General features: G+C 27.9%; 1 protein-coding gene across 1 annotated transcript; it reads left to right on the top strand.

The window, feature by feature from the left end:
- Positions 1-363: 363 nt before the first annotated feature.
- LOC100205740 (NADH dehydrogenase [ubiquinone] 1 beta subcomplex subunit 8, mitochondrial) lies at positions 364-26,838 on the top strand. The gene is made up of 2 exons (XM_065813351.1): positions 364-524; positions 26,266-26,838. Exons 1-2 carry the CDS (start codon positions 395-397, stop codon positions 26,691-26,693), a joined length of 558 nt encoding a protein of 185 aa, XP_065669423.1. The 5' UTR covers positions 364-394; the 3' UTR covers positions 26,694-26,838.
- The last annotated feature ends 364 nt before the right edge of the window (positions 26,839-27,202 follow it).

Raw genomic sequence — 27,202 nt, 5'->3', positions numbered from 1 at the left:
ATTTCTATATGTAAAACTCTTGGTTTAAACTTCTTTCAATACATGATAGAAGGGAAAAAATTAAATTTACACTACCTCACGAAGAACTGCAAGCTGAGATTATAGCAATATTAAAAGAATCGTTCCAGTTATGGAATTTAAAAGAACAAGAGAAACATTTAAAACTTTGATGGAGGTGAATATTCCTAAAATAGAACTAACCGTCTAGCTATTAGCATTAAAGGCTAATGATTGGGAGAGCCGTGCTTTCTTGACTTAATTTAACTATAAACTGTAATAATATAAGTTACTTTACCTGTAATTTTATTACTGGGTGTTTAAAAGAAAAAAAATATAAACATATTTTCACGGGAAATATTAGTGATATTATTTTTATCCGCAAGATTGAAAAAAGATGGCGAGTGTGTCTCGCTTTTTTCGTTTTAACAAAAATTTATTAAAAATTCCCATTCAATATTTGTCTACAGTTCGTTATTATTCAGCCCACGCTGATGATTCTTCTATCCCTGATATTAAACCTCCAGGTAATACATACTATTATTGTTTTTTTTATTAATGAATTATAATTTAACAATTGTGTCATTAAAAAGAATATGTGTTGTGTTTGATGGTAATGCTGTCTTTTCTTCTACCCCTACTTCCACCAAGAGGTTTGTATTTAAAATGAAGCAAGTTTTCACTCCATTTTGGACCCATACACGGTAAATCCTTTTGGTTTAAACTTAACTATGCTTTGGCATCAAATAACGAAATCACTCTACAACAAGCCTATATTTTGTAAGAAGCAACAATTAGTGTGTGAAAATTATCAATGGAAAAAAAAGAAAATGAAATAAAAAAGAACATGTTTAAACGTTTTTTATTTTGTTTTTAAAAATGTTTAAACTAATTAAAATGCTTCACAAAAATGAAGCAAAAAAGAATATAAAGATAAAGTTTTTACAATATCTTAGAATGATTATTGTGATCATTCCAAGATATCGTAAGTTTGTGATCATTCCGAGATATTTCAAGTTCGCTGTTGTCAAAAAAAATTTGGGGATCACTTTTAACATCTTCACACCTCATTTTGTCGTATTTAGAACAATCATTTCTAAATAGTTGACAACTTTTTTTTTTGAGAGACTTAAGTGCTAAACATGATTTTGAATATTTTGTTCTATAAATTATTGTAAGTTGTTCAAGTTAATTAATTGATTAATATTTTATATATGGCTTACATATATATGGACATAACTTATATATGGACATATGTCTGTTTCATAACACCCTATAGAGTCAATGCTTAATTAATGGAATTCAAAATTAGAGGTTAAGTATTTTTTCAGTTCACCATAAATTTCAACCTCTTTTTGGCCCTGTAAAATCAAATCAATATATTTTCACTTTAATAATAACTGTATATATACAATCGTGCAGGACATTTACAAACAGTTATAAACTGATGACGCGTAAAGACCTATGATGGTATAAATATAGCATAATAATAATGATAATAATAATAAGTAATAAAAAATAAATAAAAATAAATAGTAATAATAATAGTAATAAATAGTAATAATAATATTAAATACAGTAATATAATAAGTACTATCTATATATTTTACTATATATAGGTATATATTTTACTATATATTTATCTATATATATTTTAGTGATTATCATAAGGATAATGCAAAAAAAAATAAAAAAAAATAAAAAATATAAAAATCATAACAATATCAATAACAAAAAATATAACAGTAAAAAGAAGGAAAGAAAGGAAGAAGAGTCAAAGAAGTAGAAGTCATAGGAGTTTTGTTGTGATCCAGCATTTTTTAAGCATAGAAAAATTGAATATGAATTAAAGAAAAAGAAAAAAAAAAAAAAAAAAATTGTTATAGAGAATTAAGTGGGACGATTGCATAGAAAATAGTTTATTGAAAAAATCAAAATGTGGAAAAGTTCAATCGTTATCATTATGTATTAGTAGCTTATAGTAAAAATTTCAGCCTCCCAAATCAACTCTAAGGTAAAGAAGGTGGTTTTAGACAATTTCTATATAATATAATTTTTCCTGAATATTATATTTTAAAGTTCCGAATATAAAATATTTTAAATTTAAAACACTCACAAAACACTGGTTTCGATTTAAAATATATCTAATAAAATAAGTAAGATACAGATTTTGTGTGACAATTTTATTTCAGATAATAATTCTAAATTGAGTTTAAAAGCAACAAAAACGTGATTACAGTTGTAATACTTGTTAGATGTTCTGCAGGTACTTCTTTGTAACTTTCTTGAATACTTGTTGTCTGTTTTTACGTACAACTTAGAAAATAATAAATAAAATTAAAAAAGCAGGTTATTTTGTAAAATAATTAAATAATCCATGCAATAAAATTTCTAGTATTTAAAATTAATAGTTTATTTTATTAAATAAAATGATATGGAAATACTTTTAAAATTTTGCAGACATTATTGTGTAGCATGCGGGTACATTGGGTGGGGTTAGTGGTTATTAGGTGTAAATTGTTAAATGCAATTGACTTCCTTTTTTTGTTATTAAAAATGAGCATAATATGTGTTTGCTATTTTAAATTGCCTAATTTTTTAAAAACGACCCCCTACCCCTAACAATTTACACACTATAGGTCTGTATAATAATGTTTAGTAATTAACTGAAGAGTATCCTGAAGTCTATCCTCGTTATGTGTCCTTCCAATAAAGTCTTGGATCAGCTTTATGTGACGTTCTGCCCTATCATTTATCACTGCAAGCTGATTTGCACAAGCAGAAAACTTGACAAATGACTTAGGGGCTTTCTCACTTTCGCAAGCAGCTATACCTTTCTCCCTTTACAGCAAAAGCTCTTCCTTCGTGATTTCTAGGAGAAAAAAGAGAAGATAACTCAGTGCTCAGTGACAAAATCATCAAGAGATGACATTGAAACAACGACTGGCTGGATTCCAGGTTTCTCAAGCACCATATATTCTTTTTCTGGAATGGCAAAAGACAACAATTTGTTAAGGATGTTGTTCTTAACTCGGTATATCTAGATCCCTGTCAGCAAGAGACAAAACTACAAGCTGGGGATCTTAAAAGCTTTTAGGTCATTTAAAGGAGCTTGAGTTGCCATAGGACTCTTCAGAAAGAATAGACCATGGAAAAACATAATATAATTTGTAGCAGTGTTTATGTTCTTGAGAGTAGCAGGCTCTACTGTTTTTGAATCATTCGGATGATAGTTCTGTATCATCTGCAGAATAAGAAGGTAAAGACAGTCACTCATAAACCTGGCCTCATGGTGAGCTCCCGGCTGCTTAAAGAAGAAATTAGATATACCTGCACCCAGGAAGTAAGCCAGTAGCTGGCAAAGAGACTTGAAGTCTCCTCTTTGGAAAGTGTTTCTCTGAAGTGCTGTGGTGCAAAATTCTTTAGTTTCAACTGCAAGTTGGTGCAAAAGAGTACCTGGTCTAAATGCATCCTGAGACCATTCAAGTTTGACAATTCTTTCAAGTTTATTAACTTCTCTATGTATTTGCGGCCATAGCTTCTGAAGTAAAACATAGAGGTGTTGGCTTGAACTTTTTGTTGTGCCAAAAACAAGTTCTATGACATGAGACACATGTCTCTCATATATGTGATGTCTGCACATTAGCCAGAGAACAGGCCTCCCCAAAGCATGAACAATAACATTTCTAATAGCTCCATTGTTCTTTCCTGTGTTGCTAACTGTGGTGTCAGCACACTCCCCAATAACTTGATCTGATTGCTCATAGTATTCGAGGATACTTTAAATGGCTACAGCCTGGTTGCTTCCCTTGGAGCTTTTAATTTTCAAAATACCAAGCAGAAAATCTAAAGGGTCAGCTTCAGGAGAAGAAACGCTTATAGCTATCCTCTCATGACTTGTGGAAACTGCTTCTTCACTGGTGTACTGCCTTACAATTTTTGTATCAAAGTGAATCACTAGCTTTAAGCCTCTTACTTTGTCCATATTTTGCTCTCTGATGATCTGGGCTTCTGACTCTACTACAGTGCGTGCTTTCCTAGTCAGAGTTGATCTTGAGATCTTCAACTCCTCAATGTTAATACCGCCAGCTTTATAAAGAGATGTCAATAAACAGGTTCCTGGTCGAACACCAATACCATATCTTGTCATGATTGGGATCCAATTGTTTAGGAGTTCATCCATACTTAACTAAAGACTAACTTTTACTTCCCCTGAAATCTTTTGGGTCTTTGTAGGAGGCATAAAAGCTTTGTCAGAGTCTGGAAGACTATCACTGTCTGTGTACCAGGAAACTTCAAACTCTCTTAATCTAGTTTTTCTACTTTCCTTTTATTCTTTTTTTCTTGATTTCTGAGCTTTTCATCTTGTGAGCGCATTTTTTCTTCCATTATTCTTATTTTCTCCACAGCCAAACAAGCCTTTTTTTGAGATGTGTTGATGATGCCCGCCGTCTTGACCATGCGTCCTTTGAGGCAGTGCTTTGGAAATTCAATGTCCTCTTTTTGGGCCTCTTTGCTCCTTGATGGATCACTCTTTATCAAGTTAAAGATATTGGCCTTATGAATTGGGAATAAAAAGTTGCTTTCATTTAGAAAGTTGTTTACTTTCTTGCAGTAGTTTCCTTCTGGTAGACTTAGAGTCTTGAGTCTTTTTAGAGATTGGTACTCATTGATCTTGTTGGTAATTTTGTTTCGAATTTGCTGCTCTGTGAGTATGAAATTGTTGTCGAATTCAGCTTTGCCCCACAAGTTTACTAGTTCTCTCAAAATGCAAACAACTCTGATTGTCTGTCGCCAATTCTCTTCACACATTCCTTCAGCTAACTTGCTGCATTTCAGATAACTTTTTCCAGAAGCAAGGGCACATCCAACTTTACTGTTCATCTTGGTAGTGCTAAGAAAATGCCAAATGGTTAAGTAAAAACAAATAAAATCAAACAGATAAAATTCAGAACTTTTTCCAGAAGCAAGGGCACATCCAACTTTACTGTTCATCTTGGTAGTGCTAAGAAAATGCCAAATGGTTAAGTAATAACAAATAAAATCAAACAGATAAAATTCAGAAATTTTTTAGATGTTACCTAGTTTCTTTTCTAATGTTGAGCCAGTAAAATCTTCTGAGCATTTCTCCAGTCGTTGGAAGTCGACTTGGAGCAAAGCTTTGCAGTGGAAAGCCTTACAAATAAAACTATCTACGCTTTCTTGCAGCCTGTCTCAAATCTTCAGCAGGCTCTAGTATTGTATTGTGGCATTTTTTTCCTGAAGCCATTGTCTGAAAATATAGCTAATACAGTTTATAAAATTATATATATTTATAAATTTATGGTATAAAATATAGCTTACAGTACAGTAGTTTGTTTCGTAACAGCAAATAATACTATTAAAAAATACTTTTTTTGCCAAGCAAAAAAAAAAGCATATCATACATAGCATACACGTGTTGTTTTTTATTATAATTATCTACACTTAACAAATTATTTGAAAAAAGTTGCTTTTACAATTGAAAAAAAACTTTAATGAAATGAAAACTTACCTATTATGTAAAACTTTCATATGCACGCGCGCAATTTTTATGTAAGGAGAATTAGCAAACAAATCTTTTTTTTTTTTCATTTTAATGTCTTATTAAAATTATTATTTATATTATTTTTTAATAATTTTTGTCATGTATTATAAACAAAAATGTGTAAATAACTAAAAAATAATTATATTAATAATGTTATTAAAACATTTACATTAATTGAAAAATGTGTTTGCTAAATTCTCCTAACATAAAAAAAAGTTATTACAAAATAATAAATTTGCAATATAATGTTCTATTACAAAGAAATTGACTAGACCACCTTCTTTACCTTAGAGTTGATTTGAATGGCTGAAATTTTCACTATATGCTACAAATACATAACGATAACGAGCTTTTCCACATTTTGGTTTTCAAAAAAAAAATTTTTGAGACACCCTAATATATATATATATATATATATATATATATATATATATATATATATATATATATATATATATATATATATATATATATATATATATATATATATATCAGTGGCGGATCCAGCATTTTTTTATCTTTGAGATAGTTAACTTTCAGACATGGAGCTAACTCTAAACATTTTTATGTTTATACTTATATCAAATAATGAGGGTTTGCAAAAAATTGCGGTGATTGGAGGCTGGGACAAAAAAGCCCAAAAATTTTTGCTACACCTGCTCCAGACGTGAGAGCAACAAGTTGATGAAATATTTTTTGCATTTTTCTTAACTTGACTTTTTTTCATCGATAATTTTTAAGTTTCATAGTATTATCTCTCAGCGTTCAAAAATTATGACCATATAAAAATTAAAAACCCCTCAAATTGAGGGGAGTTGAACTTTATATATATATATATATATATATATATATATATATATATATATATATATATATATATATATATATATATATATATAGAGAGAGAGAGAGAGAGAGAGAGAGAGAGAGAGAGAGAGAGAGAGAGAGAGAGAGAGAGAGAGAGAGAGAGAGAGAGAGAGAGAGAGAGAGAGGTAGGTAGGTAGGTAGGTAGGTAGGTAGGTAGGTAGGTGGATTGAAAATTTTAAATTGACCAAAGGCTAGATTGTTATATATCATTGGAAAGGGCTTTAATACAGTATTTTAAAGGTGAAAAGTATTAAAATCGAACTATTCTAGAAAAACTTACGAGGTTTTTAGTCGGAAATTTTTAATATATGGATTTGTTGAAGAAACTGTGGTCAAAATTTAATTTTTCTTTACTTAAATTGTTATAGCTTTGTCAATTCTTATCTAAATACCTATAACTTGGTATCAAAAGATAAGTGTGACAGTGGGCTACAAATTTATAACATCGTCCACTCTTGGGCGTTTCCTGGGGGCTAGAGAAGGTGTTGAACCACCACCTTTGCCCTAAAAATAAGCATATTTCTTTCAATAAAGACTGTTTTTTTCAGCAAATAGTAATTTTTTTATACAAAAAGTTGCTATAATTTTATTCCAGACCAACAACAATGATTGATGTAGGCTAGTTGCAACAGGGGTAAATTGCAACAATGTGTTTTAAAGAATGGTTTTTATATATTATTCCTAAATTCTTTTTACATTATATAACTATAATTATAATATGTTAGCTATAAAAAACTTACAGTAATAAATTAAGTTATTGATAATTTTGTTTTTTCGATTAAATTTCTAATTTTTTGTTTTCGAAGTTTTTTTGGTTTTCACTGTAAACTTATAGATTTATGAACATAATAAAATAATGGTAAGTTAAAAAAATCTTTTTCAAATACAAAATGACTTTAAAAAATTAGATTTGTTTAATTTAAATAGTTATATACATTGATTAAAGTAATCATGATGCCTACTGGGTAAGTTGCAACAAATTGCTTGGGGTTAGTTGAATCATAAAATAAATGCGGGTTTTATTGATTTTACGCACTTTCTAGTTATTTCTAAACAAGGTTTTTTTAACGTCAATTTTTCTATCTCCTAATATTACAACATCTATAACAAAAAATATTAAAAAAATCTATTTGTTGAATTGAAATGTAATTAATTCTTTTGTTTCTTTAATACTTGTTTGTTTTTTAATGAATGTTTATTGAAAGGAAATTTTGTTGTTATATATAATTTAGATCTAAGTTTGATTTTTGTTTGTTTCTATGATATTTTTTTTTAACATTTGTTTTATTTTTTAACATTCTAATTTTTTTAAACAAATTGTTATTGTGTTTTTATATTCTGAAAACAGAAGTTAAATATCCTAAAACTTTCTCTTGCATTTTTTAAACAAATTTATTGTTTATGGACTAAGAGAAAACTTATTTTTCACTTTGGAGTTAAAATAATAAATTAGTTTAAATAATAATCCTTCTTGTTTAATTTCTTCAGTCTCTAAAATTTTTGAATACAATTTTCAGTTTACTAAGCAAGTCAGGTTTATGTGAATTCTCTCATAATCAAAGTATTGCAGCTCAATGAAAATACTACTTTCCTTTAATGTAATATAAATTTTTTGTTGCCAAATAGAAATTAGAGATTAACTTGTAGTATTTCTTTGAACTCTGTGAGGCTTATAATTTTAAAGTATTGTGTTGCAACTTACCTTGTTCAGTGTTGCAACTTGCCCTGATGCGGGGTAAGTTGCAACACTTTTTTTTTTTTATCTTTAATTCACTATTGCGGAGCAGTAAAGTTTTATATTATATTTATCAATGTTGGTTTAGTACATCACTAAGATCTATTTTATAACCCTGATAGAAATGTGGAAAAAAAAATTAAAGTTATAAGAAATTAATACAGTTTTTTAAGTTTTGTTGCAACTAGCCCTGGTCTCCTCTATATTAAAGTTGGAGGTGAAAACGGTGGTGATGGTTTAACACAACCTAATTTCAAAAATATTCAATTCTCTAATTATAAATAACTATTTCTATATTTAATATATAAGTGAAACTAGTACACAGTATAAAAAACGTTAAAAAGTTTTTCAACAAGAATTTCATTTATTGGTGGTGTGCATATTAACTTGTTGGAGGGGCATGTGCCCCCCCCCCAACCTAAAAAAATAAATAAATAAAATAAATATATCTTTATAATAACAATTATAATTATTTTAAAATGAGTTAACAATTTAAAACCTGAATTAGGCTTTTGGCACCAGGTATAACTTAAAAGCTAAAGTTGAAGACCACAACCAGTCCTACTTTTGAAAAAAAAAGTCTTTTTGCTGCTATTCGTAAATTTTGGTTAAGTTGAGAAGTTTGTTGAATAGGGTGGTGATGGTTACCCACATCCTAAAGATAAAAAGATGTTGAATTCTTAAAAATAATTGCATCTTTAACAAACAAAATAAATTAGTATATTTCATTTCATTACCAAAAATATCAGTGTTGTAACAATCAATTTTATATTGTTCTGTATTAAAACATTTTAGATATTAAATTAATCAATTTCATAAATGGAACACTATAATAATCATTTGTAACTATTGACACCACGTGAAGATAAGCTAGAGCCACCTATCAAAATATTTTGCAAGTCACAACACTTGTGCAAAGTCACAACACTTGTGCAAAGTCACAACACTAGTGCAAAGTCACAACACTTGTGCAAAGGTCCAAGTCAAATACTTTTATTCTTCTCTAAAAACATTTATGAAAAAAAGTAAAATAAAAACATATTGTTTAGTACCTGGCATACCTGACTTGATATGACTATCTTTTCAAGTTTTATGACTTGCGATACCTTTATGCATGTTTCATCACATACAGTATCTGTTTTGCAAGTCTCATCACTTGCGATATCTATTTTGAAAGTTTCATTATAAGTAATATTATCATAATTTGTTACATATTACACTTCAAGAAAAGATCAACTCTCCTGGTCCAACATAAGCAGCAAGCTGTAACTTTTTCATGTTGTAGTCAACAGCTTCAGCATCAGTATCATCTTTATTCCAATAAGAAATAGTGTAAACTTTGTCTTGTTTTGTTTTTTTGAGTTTTTCTTCTCTACCATACATGACATACTTCAAATACTCACTATCGTACCATTCATGGTAGAGTTTTTGCCCAACAATTCTATCTGACATTACATCATCTTAGTCATCAAGTTGTTTGGTAGACAATGTATATAAACTCTTTATTTCCTTGCTTTATTTCTTTATTTCCTGTCATTTTAACTTTCTTTTGTCTTTTTCATCCATTATTTGGCATTTGTATGCATGTTTTTTTGAAATATCTGCTTGTATATCATTATGCTTCATTTGATTTATCATCCTCTTTTTATGGGCTGTCTGAATAGACCACATAACTACATTTGCTCTAGATAATTGATCTAAACTATCTAGGTAATTGAAAGTTAGATTCTTTTTTGATCTTAATCTGCATGAAATTTTACATTACAAATTGTTACATTAGGTGATCTTTCTTTAGCCACACTAAACATTCCCATTAACTCTTCACTATCTATATTGTGAAACCTTGCACTTGCTGACTCCTCCTTGAGAGTCTGGTTAATAGAAAGGAAGAAATATCTCTTATATTGATAACTTATGGCGACTCCCACTGCAATAAGACAAGCAGAAGTCATCTTGATAAAGTGTTCATCAATCAAGCAAAAATTTTTCTAAAATATCTAATTCAAGGTCATTTTTAAAAGAGAACTTGGATTTGATTTAAAATCTGCAATTTTTAGCAATACATTTTTCAATACCCAGATTCCAATAAAATTGTTAAAGTTTGCCTCCTCAACAGTCACATAAAACTTTGTCATCCAGGCTGGACCCTGGATGACAAAGTTTTATGTGACTGTTGAGGAAGTGGTTTTCCAAATAATGCAAGCATGCACATTTGTTTTAGAGCAGTTTTGTTACAAAATGCTGCTCAAAGAACTGTTTGTAGAGTTCCGCATTTTACTGTTCCAATGGTTAAAAAATGCTTAAACTCATAATGTTTTATAAAAATAAAACAAGTATGAAAAAAAATATGAAAATGATTTCCTCGATACCTTGGAATGATACCTCATGGTAGTTTTTGATCATCTAAAAATAACAATTCCTTTTGGATCACCTTTGCCATGTTTAAACCTCAACATGCTCATAGCCAAAACTATTTTAAGTCTGAGTCCCATACAATCATAGCAAGACATTGATCCAGAGCAATGACTTAGCACTTATTCTTTGATGTTAAGTGAATGCTATTAATATGTATACTTTCTTGGATTGTTGCATCAAATCCAAGAGCAATACATGAATTAATGATAGCTCATTCTGATGCTTGCAGTTCTGCTATACTGCCAAGCTCATGGGCCATTTGTTTAATCATACAACGATCGGGAATATCATTAAAATTGACACCCAAATACTGCATAATTTTCTCCATTAGAAATGGTTTGTTACATGTTGATAATAGAATGTTCAGAAAATAAAGGCTCGTTATTTAGTTGTGATAAATTACTTATGTGTTCAAGTGTTGAATTATCTAAGCTACTGAAAACAGTAGTAAGAGAACTACTTGGAGTAGGCCTCGATGATGGAAAGACGGGCAAGATTAGTACAATGCATACAAAGGGTTCATTACAAAGTTTCTTAATACGGTTACTATCCCTTGTAAAGTTGCAAAACCAACTTTTGCATTTTTTCAAAACACTAAAGATTTGTGGTTTACAAATATTTAAATCAATTTTGTCATTGACTAGTTGAATAAATATAATAAATGATTTGTTACTGTTAATGAATAAAGAAAGGTACACGTCCATTTTTATAACAACTGCATGTTTTGGCAGGTAATAAGAAGTGTGTATCTAAATACTCTTTAACTGTATCATAAACAAAAAATAAAATTGGTTTTTAGGCCCATTGCTGTCTAAAAAATATATTAAGAAGGTCTTGTACAACTACTAATTAATAATATAACATTAACTTATAAACAATATTATACTTATATTAAAAATATTTTTAATAATACTGTGTTATTGCATAAATAAAAAACACTATTTATACACACACACAAAAATCCAATTGTATACTGACAACATAAACATGTGATAATATAAAGAAAATTCTAAAGATACATTGCAAATGTTTACATAAAAAGAAAAATTGCTTTTAAAATACCATGCTACCTATAACTAAGCTATTCACGAAAGTTTAAACGATTACAGAATTTTAAGATCCAATTTTCTGTTTTTCTTGAATAAAAATCTAACGGAAATAGATATCAAAATAATTTTTTTTCCAATTTGGTAAATAGGTTATGTGTTAACAGATTAAAAAAAAGAAGGTTTCGACTCATCACTGTTTACTCAGAAATTTCATTAAAAGTTAGGTGATACAAATTAAGTGGTATCACAAAAGTTTAAATGATTTTATTTAAGATAAATTATTTGCTAATTAATTTATAAATCCGGTGCGAAATTTTTTTTTAATTTTAAATAAAGTTAAAATGAGTAGTTTACAATCAAAAAATTCATCACAACATCATCAGGCAGCTTTTAATTCATTAAAAATCAACTTGAAATATTGTAAATTTCAAATTAATTTCAATTGCGTGCAAATGGGTCGAAAATCAGTTTCTAGTGAGATCAAGTGGCAAGTTATTGGTATGGCGAGGACAAAAAATCACACAAATGTTCAAATAGGCAAAATACTTCATGTTTCCGAGTATTGCGTTCGAAAAACTATCAAAACTTGGGAACTTACCAAGGACATCTCCGACATGCCGCGTTCTGGGAGACCATCCAAACTCAGCAACCGTGACAAAAGTGGTATATTCAGAATGAGCAGAGAAAACCCCAGACTCAGCTACAAAAAGCTAGCTCAAATCTTCAACAAGTCAAAAAATAATCCAAAAGTTAGCAGAGAGCACGTGAGGCAAACATTGATGGACAAAGGTATTGGAACATACATAGCTGCTAGAAAACCTATTCTTTCAATCACAGATAAACGGAAACGATGAGTGTGGTCCAAAGAAAGCCTGGACTGGTCTGTAGAACAGTGGGAAAAAGTTATTTTGAGTGATGAAGCTAATTTTCAAGTCGTAAACTGCAAGGGAAGAACTTATGTCAAAAGATTTGCAAGTGAGAAATATTCAGACAGGTTTTTGCAACATCGTCGACAAGGCGGTGGAGGTACGGTTGGCATCTGGGGATGTTTTTCTCACAAAGGTATAGGCTTCTGTGAGCTGTACGAATGCCGAATTAATCAATAACTCTACAAGAACACATCGGAAACGTGTTAAGTTCCATCAATCAGACACTAGTACGGCAGAAGCTAGTGATTTCGCCGGGTAACCAGATAGTCGGATATCCGGAACCAAGCTGACGCTGACAGCGGCTTTTGATTTTTGTTAAATTTTTACCACAAGCCGCTGGTAGTAGCTTTCGAGTATGCTTCGCTAAAAAGGAATAATATTCTTTTTTGTACATTAATTTTTATTCTTGACACATAATTTTTTTGTTCTTAAAGTTTCATTAATTCTCTGCAAAAATAATAACAAATAAGAGCCATATTGTGTAGTTATAAATAATCACTTTACAAAGTTAAGAAATACATAAGAGAAAAAAACTTTAAATTTAGTTTTAAAATAAAGCAGCACAAGGACGTGAAACAAGATTTATTATTATATAAAATATTATTAAGTAATAATAATAAAGTTATTATTAAATATAAGAAATAACATTATTTAAATCAGTTATTACGTCCTTGAGTGGCTGTAGTATTTCAACAGTAAACTTAACTTGTAGAAGCATATAAGAATTTAGGTAAGTAATTAGCTTAAAAAAAAAAACATTCTTATTATATTTATAATGAGTTTGGACTAGTTATTATTTGTAAAAACAATTGTTTTCAGCACTTTGCATTTCTTGTTGTTAAATGAAACGTGTTAAAAAGTTATATAAATTAAGTTAATTTATTAAGCTTTCAACAAAGTTTCCTATTCGAATTTCAATTAGTTTTCAGTGTAATGTCATCCAAATTTTATTGTGGAAAATGTCCGGTTACAGTGAAGTTTTTTTTGATTATAGTGGCTGGTAGCAAAAGAGTTTAATAATAATTCTTCACAATTAATTATGACTTTATAAATATTTCTAATTTTTGCAATTAATGATGACTTTATAAATATTTTTTAATAATATCTAATAATATTTTATTAAATTATATTAAGTTTTTTTAATGATAAACTCAACATGTTAAAACTTTCGTAAAAAGTTTTATACAAAATTTTAGATTTAACTTCAACTTCTTAATAATAAAACTTAATTGCATGAATATTGAAACATATTATATAATCTTAAGGTTACTTTTTTCAATATGATACTTAATTTGTTCAGAGCATAATGTTTAGCCTTAAGAAGAGCATTGTATGGAAGTATTTTAAGAAAGCAGATAATGTTACTTTGTGCAATGTATGTGGGAAGACGATATCATGCAAAGAAGGAAGTAGTTCTGCAATGCATAATCACCTGAAATTGCATCATCCTCCAAATCTGGTTGCTTTGACATCTGGTGCGGGTTCAACATCTAGTGCTAGGAGACAAATAGGAAATATTTTGATAACTAGCTATTTTAACACAACGACTGTAGTAATGAATCAAGGAAAAAAAGGAATAGTACCACAATAAGTTGGCAATGATGTGCATTCAGGATCTGCATCCCATCAATTTTGTCAAGGGGAGAGGGTTCTGTGAAGTGGCGCAATTTTTGTATCCAGGTGCATGCACCACAATAGTGTATATATATATATATATATATATATATATATATATATATACACATATATATATATATATATATATATATATATATATATATATATATATATATATATATATATTTATATATATATATATATAGAACTCATATATGTTGTCAGAAAGTTTTTTCCATATTTTGTTGACAAAAAGTAAAAATTAAAATGCAAGACCTGATTTCAATGATTCTCTGATTCAATGATTTTCTGATTGGTCTTGGATCGACAATCAACTGACATACCATGAAATTCAATCAACTCAGCATTTGAAGCAACTTTTGAATGAGTACTGGGTGAAGGCACCTCACGTAATGTGCATGAAATTAGTTGAATCAATGCATAAACAAATTTATCTTAAACGAGTTTAGCTATAAAAACAAAGGAGGACACTTTAAATATTAATTTTGCTTTTTTTATTTATTTTTTGTTCAAATGTTGCAATTTATTTAAACTTTTGTGCTTCTTATTTTTCCTAATAAATTCCTGATTTTTTGTAATTATTTTTTTAACTAAATAATAAAATTTTTATATGTTCATATTTATTTTAAAGCTAATTACTTTTTCTTTAATAAAAAAAAAAAATTAATTCGATATCATTTTACAGATTTCTTTTATTAAACAAAAACCAAACATACTTGATAAAAATTCTGCAATCATTTAAACTTTCATGAATAGCTGTAGAAATATTGTTATCAACGTTTATGTCTTCAATTTCAATGAAATCAATAATATTTTAGAAACTATAAACAAGTCACACTAAAATAAATGGTAATTTTCACTTTTAAAATAAAATGAACTAGTGAAAATATATAAACTATTATTAATTAATACAAAAAGTCTAATAAATTACTGCAAAAAAAAAAGGAAAAAAAATTATTTTTCTGGCAGTCTATATCTAATTGTATTAATATATATATATATACATATATATATATATATATATATATATATATGTATGTATGTATGTATGTATGTATGTATGTATGTATGTATGTATGTATGTATGTATGTATGCATATATCACATATAACATAAATAATTACTAAATTAACTTAATAAAATTTAACTTGTTCATACCCCCTCTTACCACCCACTTACAGAAATCAGAAATAAGGTACCAAAACTGCTCACTTTTATAGACTATCTGCTCAATAATATGTTTTAATGAAATTTGGCAGGTAGAAAAAATATATGTAAAAAACCATCTGGGTAGGTTTGCAAGTTATCTGAGCATTCCTTCAACATTAATTTAATGTGAGAACAACAACCAAGTTTTTAATACAAATAAAATTAATACAAAAATTACCAGCCACACATAAATGTTTCATATTAATCAAGTTTAATTATTCTCTTTTTCAAAAATAATCGAAGTTTAGTTATGTTTCTAAAAAGAAACATCTATATATACATATATATACATATATATATATATATATATATATATATATATATATATATATATATATATATATATATATATATATATATATATATATATATATATATATATATATGTATGCATGTATATATATGTTTAATTATTTACATATAAAATATATGTAAAATGCAGACACACTAATAAAGTTATGTTCTATTAGCTGATTCCATGCTAATAGTATAGTCCACACGACAGATAGTTCTATGACAGTAGAAGAGTTCACACTAATCCTTGCCAAAGTTTCTTGTAAAGTTAATAAATTAAAATAATATTGCTTTTCAGTTTCATTTTTCAAGATGATTTAAAATAAATTCACTTTTTTTTTTCTACTATCTTTAGAATACATAGTTTCCTATTCATGTTACATGATATATAAATCAAAAAAAAAAATAACTACTCTATTTAGTTCTTGCTGGTCCAACTTTACCCAACTGGGCCCTTCCAGTTGTAAATGATACCTTTAACTACATTACAAACTCTTCAAGACATAGATTTTTATCCAAACAAAAATTTTGAATTTAATTTGTTCAGTATATAAAACAAACTAATGCTAAACCCTTATGTTTAATATTGTTTATTATGCCGCCATAAGTAGTATATGTTGATCTGCTGCTGATGTTGTATTTAAAAAATTAAAATTTTTAATTGTATCCAAGGAGTGATGACAAAAGTAATTTATTTGAAACGGCATGTTTAATTTTGAAATTAGAAATAAAGTGACTTGAACGGAATTTAAATAATCACAGAAATGTTATGTGTTTAGATAAATAGTTAAGTACACATATACTCTTTTTTTTGAAATATAAACTTAGTTTATTGATATATAGTTAAATTCAAAAAATATAACTATTATGAAATCATAAAAAAATCAACTTTAAACATTTAAAATATTTTTTAGTGTTTATTTGTTTACAAATGTCAAAGGCTCAACCCAATAAATTCATTGATTCAAATGCTTTTTATTAAATAATTTGAATAGGAAAACCACTTTCTCGATTCCTAGTTTACAGTAACATTAACCGAATAGTCAGAAGTAGTATATGTATTGCAGGATGTAACGATCGTATATGCAATATAGATATTTGAGTTTGATGTTGTAGCTGTTGCACAAACTACTGGCTCATTGTGACATTGCTCTGACAACTAATACTTATGGTTAGAGATTGATCATGAAGCAAATTTGAACAGCTTGTTAAGCTGTTCATATTTGCTTCATACCATATTTTATATGCCACATTATTTGCTGCATTCATGTTTTCTAGCCATAGTTAAGTTTTCATGCCTTCTAGGTATTTTTGTCTTCTAACCATAGTTATGTTAGGGTTTTATCCTAGGTGTAAGAAATAGATTATTTTGATAAACTCTGAATGGTCAACCATTCTAAATGGTGAGTTATTAGCATAAATCATTCTTGCGATCTGCAAATGAATTATTTTTTCAGAATCTGTAGTTTTGATGATATGTAAATCTAATTTACCACTGTCTTAACACTGTTTGCTTTTGCCACTGTCTTAAAAAACCTACTGCTTTTTTTTTTTACATTAAATTTATTGATTCTGCTTTTCTCGGAAGGTTTAATGAAAATTTAAAAACATTTACTATCACTTCTGTTTTCAAGCTACAGAACTTTGCATTTGCACTACTTTGAGAAGCTAATCTACTTTTTCTTATAATCTTTTTCATCTGAAGCTAATTTCTTGCTTTTCAATATTCATTTTATACCAATAACTTTCAATAACTCACTGCCTAGGACAATTTAAAGGATTTGCTTCCTAAGGTACCAATTCATCACAATTTTGTTCACACCTTTCTAGAGTTTTCTTGAAGTAGTGGATTTGAGTCAAATAAGGCTAAAATATCGTATAATTATATGTATATAATGTTATAATAATATTATATAATGTTATAATAATATGTATATAATGTTATAATAATATTATAAAAATATTATGCTTTTAATGTATGTAAAAAAGCTTAAAAAAATTTTTTTAAGCTTTCTTCTAAATACAAATCCGAGCTAAATCATACATGTATTGTATGGTGCATCTTTTAAACTTCAGAAGCAGATTGCCTACATGTACCTTAAAAGATTTATTTGAAAATATTTGAAATTTTTGGCGACATGTCTAACTGATGATTGATAAAAATATTGCTGGCCTGAAAATTGATTCTTTAAAAAATGTTTGCTGGCCTGAAAAATGTCCTTTTTGCGATAGGTTTAATCGTCTTTAAATATGCTCAAATTTTCTTGGTTTATAAGTTTATATAGAATTTTTGAATGACGAATTGCTTTAATTTTTTGAATATATTAAAGTTTTCTTTTTTTATAATTTATTTTTCTATAATATATTATAAGTTTTCCTATCAAAGACTGTATTTAAATTTTCTTACAAGATCTTTCTGCAACTGACTTGGATATGATTTTTATAATAATAATTAATTTTTGCTTTATATTTATCTATAATCCATTTCTTTCTTCTTTTTTTTTGCATATACATTCTATATTAATGCATTACATTCTATATTAATAGTAATTTAGATAAGAGTTATTTTGAAGCTATTACATTTAATAATATTAATGATGATGACTGTACATATAACAATATTTGAATCACTCAACTATATATTTTACAACAAGTTTAAAGCAAAAATACATAAATAATATAAATATTGATAATAATATTTGAATATAAATAGATTATATAAGTTAATAAATAACAATAACAAGAGTCAAAAAAATCAATTTTAAGTCATCATATTTATTTGTTTAATGTAAATCAGAACCACAGTGATTTTATATATGTATGATTTTTTAAATGTGTATATAGATATATATATATATATATATATATATATATATATATATATATATATATATATATATATATATATATATATATATATATATATATATTTGTAAATAGATGAAAATAAAAATGAAGTATATTATATAATAAATAAATAAAAATAACAAAAATAAATATAAAAATTATATTTTTATAATAGAATAATAAATTAAAAGATGTATAAATAAAAATTAAAATTAAAAAATATATACAAATATGATAAAAATAGTATAAAAAAAGTAAAAAAAAAATACATAACGGAAACAAAAAAAAATGTCCCCATAAAGGCCGACTAGGAGTGTGCATATATATTTATATAAAATATATAAAAAACATGTTTTTATAATAAAAAAATAAATTTAAATATGTATAAATAAAAATAGAAATATGATAAAAATTAAAAAATAATTAAATTTATGATAAAAATAGTATAGAAAAAGGGAAAAAAAACAAAAAGAAGATAGAAACAAAAAAAACATGTCCCCGTAAATGCCGACTAGGAGTATATATATATATATATATATATATATATATATATATATATATATATATATATATATATATATATATATAGGGCTATTCTGGGAAAAAAAATTGGGTGTCAGTACCCCCCGTCCCAGAGAATTCAAGCGTAAATATTGCCGAATATCAGCATTTTTTTGCAATTATCGATTCGAATCGTCACAGTACAACACAAGTGATTGCAGAGAAGCTTCATGTATTGCATACATGCATTGAAAATCCCTTTAAACAACTTTGCTATGTACGAAAACTTGATATATGGGTTCCTCATGAACTGAAAGAAAATCATTTAACACAACACATTAAGACCAGTGATTTGTTAAAAAAACGTAATGAAAATGATCTATTTTTAAAACGGTTGTTAACTGGTTATGAAAAATGGGTTGTTTACAACAATGTCAATCGGAAAAGATCGTGGATATTCATCAAAAGAAAGTCTTGTTATCAGTTTGGTGGAATTACAAACGGAATTGTCTACTTTGAACTTTTACCATCCAACTGAACGATCAATTACGATGTCTACATTAAACAACTAACAAAATTGAACAATGCAGTTGGAGAAAAGCGGCCCGAATCGACAAATCGAAAAGGTGTTGTATTCCATCATGACAAATCAAGGCCACACACATCTTTGGTCACTCGGCAAAAATTATTGGAATTTGGTTGGGATGTTTTGCCCCATCCACCATATAGTCCTGGCCTTGCACCATCTGATTACTTTTTATTTCGATTTTTGTAAAACACCTTGAATGGTAAACTTTCAATAATGATGGTGATGCCAAATCTAATACAAAATATTGTAAAATATCGAAACCAAACGGTATTTTATCAGAACATATCGAATCATATCGAAACTCAAAAAATATCATTATACATTTTTTAGCGATAAATTATGCGATATTTATTGCTTAAAGCTATACTGATACCGTGTATATCGAAACCCAAACGATATTTTATCGGAATCATATTGAAACATATCGGATCATAGCAATTCATATCGAAACCTATTATCGTAAAAAATATCAGTTAGTTTCGATATTTCAATAACGATACGCAGATGCTTAGCAATTACTTTAAAAGAAACCATGCTAAAGCGTTACAATTGCTTTTTTCTTTGGTGTGCTTTTTTTTTCTGAATTTTCTTATTTTTCTTAAAGTGAAGTAATGTTATTTTGCACATTAAAAACACTTTTAAAATGTTTGAATAGAATATTTAAATTTTGCTGGAATATATACAATTTAATAGAATATATAATTAATATGTTTAATATTATATTATAGTTTATTAATATTATAGTTTTTATTTTTTTATCGTGTGTTTAACAACGCCAATAGTATGATATTTTTATTAACTTATTATTAAATACTTAATATGATATTATTTATAAAATTTTAAAAAAAGAAATGTCAAAGTGACTTTTATTTTATTTTTTAGCTTCTTTGGGGTCATTCATTAAAAAAGTCACACCAAGTTTATAATACTAATATTAACCGGCAAGAAGCCGGGGAATGTTGGCTCTCGTGCGCAGAGATTTTTAGACTATTATAGTGTCTTATTATCATTAAAATCTATGCGGATTATTATCATTAAAATCTCCGCATTAAAATCTCCGCGGAAGGGAATCAATAAACTTCTACTCTGGTTGTATTTATATTCTGAATGACATCCTTTATGAATGACCCCTTTTATTTTAATTTCTTCAAGTTTGTACATTTTCTTTATTTGTAAATATATTTAGCGAACTAAATTCAGAAAAATTTATTATTTAGTATCAATGGATAAAAATTCAATTGTTAGGTCATTGCATATTAATTATCATTAATTTGCGCACACTTTGCAAATGCATAAAAAATTGTTTTGAAGAAAAAAAAATTAACTAAATTCAATAAGCATCATTAATATATCTAATAACTTATTAACTAGAATAAAAAAAATTTGAAAATAAAACTTCCTTATATGACATATCTCTTAAATTAGACGTTCGTCATTAAATAAAGATGCAAATGTCAACGTTAAATAAAAAAAATAATTTGTTGCGTCCTGGGCTTGTAACAAAAATAAAAACAAAGTTTTATAATTAATAAGCATTTTTTTTATGAATAAACAGTTATCTCTAGCAAAAACCAAAAGTTCTCCTTAGAAGCTGTTTAGAGGAGTAGCTTGCATAGCTCGCCATGTTCGCTTTAGGAGAGCGTTTCGCTGCTCTCGAGTTCATTTCTTCACGCCGAGGCCTCTCTCTCTCTCTCTCTCTCTCTCTCTCTCTCTCTCTCTCTATATATATATATATATATATATATATGTATATATATATGTATATATATATATATATATATATATATTTGTATATATATATATATATATATGTGTGTGTGTATATATATATATATATAATATATATATATATATATATATATATATATATATATATATATATATATGTATATGTATATGTATATATATATATGTATATATATATATATTTATATATATATGTATATATATTTATATATATATGTATATATATATATTTATATATATATGTATATATATATGGGCATTTCCATAAAATCACGCACAAAATCTCTTCTATGTTTTGTCTATTATTTTCATAATAATAAAACTGGTAATCTCCAATTTGATCTTGTTTAATTCTAACCTATATAAATATTTTGTAAGCAAAAATGGTATACATTAGTAATGTTAACAAAGAATAAATTAAGTTTGAAGTGGAATCACGCACAGAACAGAATTATTTTATACACATATTTTAGTTACTAGATAAATAAACTTAAATTCCTCAGAAAATACAGGGTGTTCCATTAAGACGGACAAAATGTAATAGTAAATAAAACAGTGTTATTGATTAAAATTTATTGATTTCTTTTTTGGATAATGTAGTCTGATTCGTGTCAATAATTTGTAAAATATGATATCAGCCAAATGCCCGCCACAGCTTTTATGACACACATCTACCCGGTGGTCTAAATTTTTAATGACATTTCTGCATAGATGGTCAATAATGTCATGAATATGCCTTATTATCTCATTCTTCAGCTCTTGAACTGTCGATAGCTTATTGGCATAGACTTTACTTTTGAGATATCCTCAAAGTAAGAAATCTAAAGGCGTCAAGTCGCACGATCTTGGTGGCCAATTTACTTCACTGTTTTGAGAGATTGTGCGACCAGAAAACTTCTCATTCAATAAAGCCATTGTTGCATTGGCTGTGTGACAGGTTGCTCCGTCCTGTTGGGTCCACAGATCTTCACAATCCACATCAATCAATGCAGGCCATAAAAAGTTGGTAATCATGGCACTGTATCGCTCACCTGTCACAGTTACATAATTCCTGACATCATTTTCGAAGAAATATGGCTCAATGATTCGGTTAGCAGACATTGCACACCATACCGTGCCCTTATGTGCATGAAGTGGCTTTTCAACAATTTTTTTGGATTTTCATCAGCCCAAATGCGACAATTTTGTTTATTAATAAATCTGGAAAGATGAAAACGGGCTTCATCGCTAATGATGATTTTTTGTGAAAAAACAGGATCGACTCGCCTTTGCTCTTGTACCCAATTGACGAATGTACAGCGCTTCAAATGATCATCAGGCTTCAGTTCTTGAGTTAATTGAATTTTGTAAGCGTGCATACACAAATCTTTTGTCAAAATTCGATGTAATGTTGTTGTTGAGAGGTTCAATTCTTGTGCTGAGGTGCCTGGATTCTCTGCCACATTCTCGCATACTGCAGCAATGTTCTCATCTGAACGGCGTAAGCGAGTACGAGTTGGTGTTTTCACATCTGTCACTGATCCAGTTCCTGTAAATTTTGCCACAATTTTTCCAATTGCTCTGATGGTTGGTCGATTATGTTGACCAAAGAAATCGCGAAGTGCTCTAAATGCATTTGTGGTTGAACAACCATTTTTGTAATACTCTTCAACTTTAATGCATTGTTCGTTTGTCAATCTTTCCATTATTTTAATTGCCAAAAGCTGTAGTTTTTGAATCTGAAAAATAAAGAAAAAAATTATTCAAATTATATTCAAATATATTATTCAATTATGTTCAAATATAATTTGCATTAAACTTTTGTCCGTCTTAATGAAACACCCTATTTAAGTTTCAGCGTTATATATTTTTTTAAAATATTGTTTTAAACATTAGTAAGGCTTTCCAGAAAGTTACAGGATTGTACTATGTACAGGGTTTGTACTGTACTTCAAAGACCTGTAAAAATTTTAAAACTACTTAATTTTGACTGAAGTCATGGAAAACCAGGAAAAGTCAGGGAATTTTTTTTTTAATCAGATAGTCAGGGAATTCTGATTGAGAAGTTACTTGTGTTACAATTAAGCGGTTATGTTTTTGTTGGATCTACCCATTAATTTATTTTGATAATTAAAAAGATACCCTACAGTGTTTCACAGGAAGGCGTGTGTTCACACGCCATTATATGACCACGCAATTTGACCACGGCTTTTAAATTTTTTAAAATCTTAATAAAAATGCGCTAAAAACCAAAGCAAAAACTAAGAAGAAAATAACATTTTTAACTCTTTAATTAAATTACATTAGGAATAAACAACTTGATATTTCCAATGTGTATATTATGAAAAACGCTTTTGAATCAAGTAACAAATTACTTTGTTAATTGTTAACGGTTGTTTTCAATAAGCGCTTTTTATTCAAATTATCTATGCTTGTTATTTTATTATTACATTGATGTTCTTTTTTTTTTTACTTATAAAAAAACTATTTATGTATATATATATATATTTTTTAATGATCAATTTAGATTGTTTAAAACTAATTCTATAATTTAAAAAAGGCTTATTTCAAAGAAGTATGGTTAAAGAAAAACAATTACTCTCATTTTGATTCTTGGCTAATAAAAGAGAAAGATAATGCTCAAGCTAAATGCAAATTATGCCATAAAATAATTGAACTTTCGAACATGGGTATTCAAGCACTAAAAAGTCACGAAAAATGAAAAAAGCATATTTCAGTTGCAAGCAATTTTTTTTTTGATCGTCTGCTGCTAAAAATAATAATTCACCTAATTCAGTGGAAGAGTCTTATTTAAAGATAACTGATAGTTTCTCAAAAGGACACATTATGAAGCCACAATCTTTAGAACTCATTGTATCAAGTTCTTATATAACTTGTGCAGAAATTATGTGGGCATTGCATTGTTGCTTAAATAAAATTTCTAACAATTCAAACAAAGATGCTACTAATTTTTTCCAAACTATGTTTCCTGACAGTGAGATAGCTAAATCTTTTCAAATAGGACCAAATAAAGTTGGATATAGCATTACTCATGGTCTTAGGCCTCATTTTAAATATTTACTTAAACAACAACTAAGCCTGTCTCCCTGGTTTGTTGTGTCCTTCGATGAATCCCTCAACAAGAAAACTCAAACTTGTCAAATAAAATTTACTCATCCGATATTGGAATGAAGAAAAAATGCAAGTTGTAGTGACGTATTGGGATTCCTCATTTATGGGAAATAGTACTAGACTTGATTTGTTGAATCATTTTAATGAAACGATAAGTGATCTTATTATCAGCAAAGTTATTCAGATCTCTATGAATGGACCCAGTGTCAACTTAAAATTTCACAAAGACGTTCAAAGCAAACATGACGAACACTAACTATCTAAACTTATTGACATAGGCTGCTGTTCTCAACACATTATTTATAGTGCTTTCAAAACAAGAGTAGAAGCTGATTGGGAAACTTAAAGGGATTCCCAAGTGCCGAGACAAGTTGTGTTCATATTAAAGAAAATGTTTTAAAAAAACGTTTAGGATAAATTTTTTTTGATCAAAACTCAATAATGAATGCACGCCATTAATTTTAAAATTCACGTTTTAGTCGAAGCTTGCAGTCACCGTTTTTTTAATGGTTATTGGAATCTGTATAATGTGTTCGCCGCAATCTGCAGACTTGATAATTTATTTCACGCGTGTTTAATTCATAACAGTTTCGGTATATGACGTCATTGCATTTTTTTTTAAGATGTTTTTTTGATGTTGTTTTTTTAAAGATCTAAGTATTTTTTTCTACTACAATCAGAAAATCAAATATTTGTATAATTTTTTACTAAATCACAAAATTTATTTTTGATTTAGTCAAAAATTATACAAATATATATATTTTTTTATTACTTTGTTTTAGAAGCCAGCCAAAATCATGACACAATTATACATATTTTGTGGTTATTAGAGTTTGCAGGTAGAGAAAAAATAAAGGCAGTGTGATGCGGTTTATTTATCCATATCCAAGATTTATTATATCCACTATGATGGATTATATCCATTATGTATTGCAATTTTAAACAAGTTTAACCAGAAAATTGCTTTTCACTATAATTTTTCCTAAAAAATAATAAAAATATTTTTGTTAAAAATGTTTTTTAAGAAAATCATAATAGTATGCATATTGCTATTTATAAAATAAAAAATCACGTACCGAAATGGAAATTTTTAAACCAGTGAGAGACTTTCGTGGCCATATGTTGAACATGCTCAATGCATTTAATATCTTTTTTTGAGTAAGTATTACATGCAGGCACAGCAAACTGTAAATGAGGTCTAACATAGGTTATGCATAACTTTTTCCAGAAGGTTTATTCAGGAAAGCGCTTTTCATCCATCCCGAGATACTTTTGCCTTTGGAAGCACATTTTGTTGCATGCGTTTTCCAATTGAGATTAGAAGTGATTATCACACCAACATTCAGAGTCTGTTGAGACTAAGGCATGACAAGTTTTTCCAAAGGATATATTGTAACTAAATTTGGGGTTACCATAGATATATATATATATGTATATATATATATATATATATATATATATATATATATATATATATATATATATATATATACATATATATGTATATACATATATATGTTATAGTACATATATATGTTATAGTACATATATATATATATATATATATATATATATATATATATATATATATATATATATATATATATATACACAGATTGCTCATCTAAACCAGCAATATAAGATGTGTGTGTGTGTGTGTTTGTGTGCGTGTGTATATATATATATATATATATATATATATATATATATATATATATATATATATATATATAAATATATATATATATTTTATTATATTATATAAATAATAGGTCCAGAGTGGATTGATCAAAAATGGAAAGATGATGGCCTAGGGCATGGAGATTATCCAAACTACAAAGAGTTTTCATACCAACTTCGCGATCCATACAGAAAATACTGGGATCAACAAGATCGAAGAGATTTTGGTGAACCACTTCATATTGAGCATGATATTTTAAGTGTTTGGATGCCGGACGAATCAGCAAATCATGCAAAAACTTACGGTGAAATGTTTTTTCATCTTTGCTTAGCATTTGGTGCGTTAGGGGTACTTTTATGGTTTTCGGAATGTGTTTACGATGCAAAGTCCCGAGACACAGCAGTTCCGAAGCCTTACCCATACAATAATTTATATCTTGAAATGGGAGGTGATCCTAACAGAATGCCAACAGAAGAAGAGTTAACTCGTAGAATCCCAACTCCGATGTATGGTTGGTAAAGATTTTAAACTTTATTAAAATTTATACTCGAATGTACGATTTTTTAAACAAATTCAACATTATTGTACACTATGTTGTTTAGTAACACTAAAAATATTTTGTTTTTTCTATTAGCATTATCAATAAATGTTAAATTTACTTAAACTTTTTTTGTTGTTGTTTTGTTTCGTTTTGTTAAATTCAAATAAACAAAGCCTAACTTTTCATCTGTTTTAAAAAAATATTAAAGATAAACAGCTTTTGTTTGATGTTTATTAAAGATAAACAGCTGTTTTAATCAGGTTTTGTTTAATGTTTAGGTTCCTTAAGGTGGTCGTCTGGTAAAAAAATCAAAAATACATTTTGGGGGAAAGTTTATTTTATTTTTCAACATTAAGAAGTTATATTTGTATGACGGGAAAAAAAAATTAAGTTTTTTAATGCTGAATCAGCAAAAAAATGGTTAAAACATCATTTTCTTAAAACAAAGAGTTCTAGCTATCTGTACATCCGTTTTGCATGAAGTTTG

The sequence above is a fragment of the Hydra vulgaris genome, chromosome 12 (assembly GCF_038396675.1).
Source record: "Hydra vulgaris chromosome 12, alternate assembly HydraT2T_AEP".
Taxonomy (NCBI): Eukaryota; Metazoa; Cnidaria; class Hydrozoa; order Anthoathecata; family Hydridae; genus Hydra; species Hydra vulgaris.
The sequence above is the reverse complement of the archived record's forward strand: the minus strand, read 5'-3'. Positions and strand labels throughout refer to the sequence as shown.

Bases quoted from the DNA above. Each gene is read 5' to 3' on its own strand.
- LOC100205740 (XM_065813351.1), top strand. From the start codon at position 395: ATGGCGAGTGTGTCTCGCTTTTTTCGTTTTAACAAAAATTTATTAAAA. The intron at 525-26,265 runs GTAATACATACT...TATAAATAATAG, and splicing joins CCCTGATATTAAACCTCCAG to GTCCAGAGTGGATTGATCAA.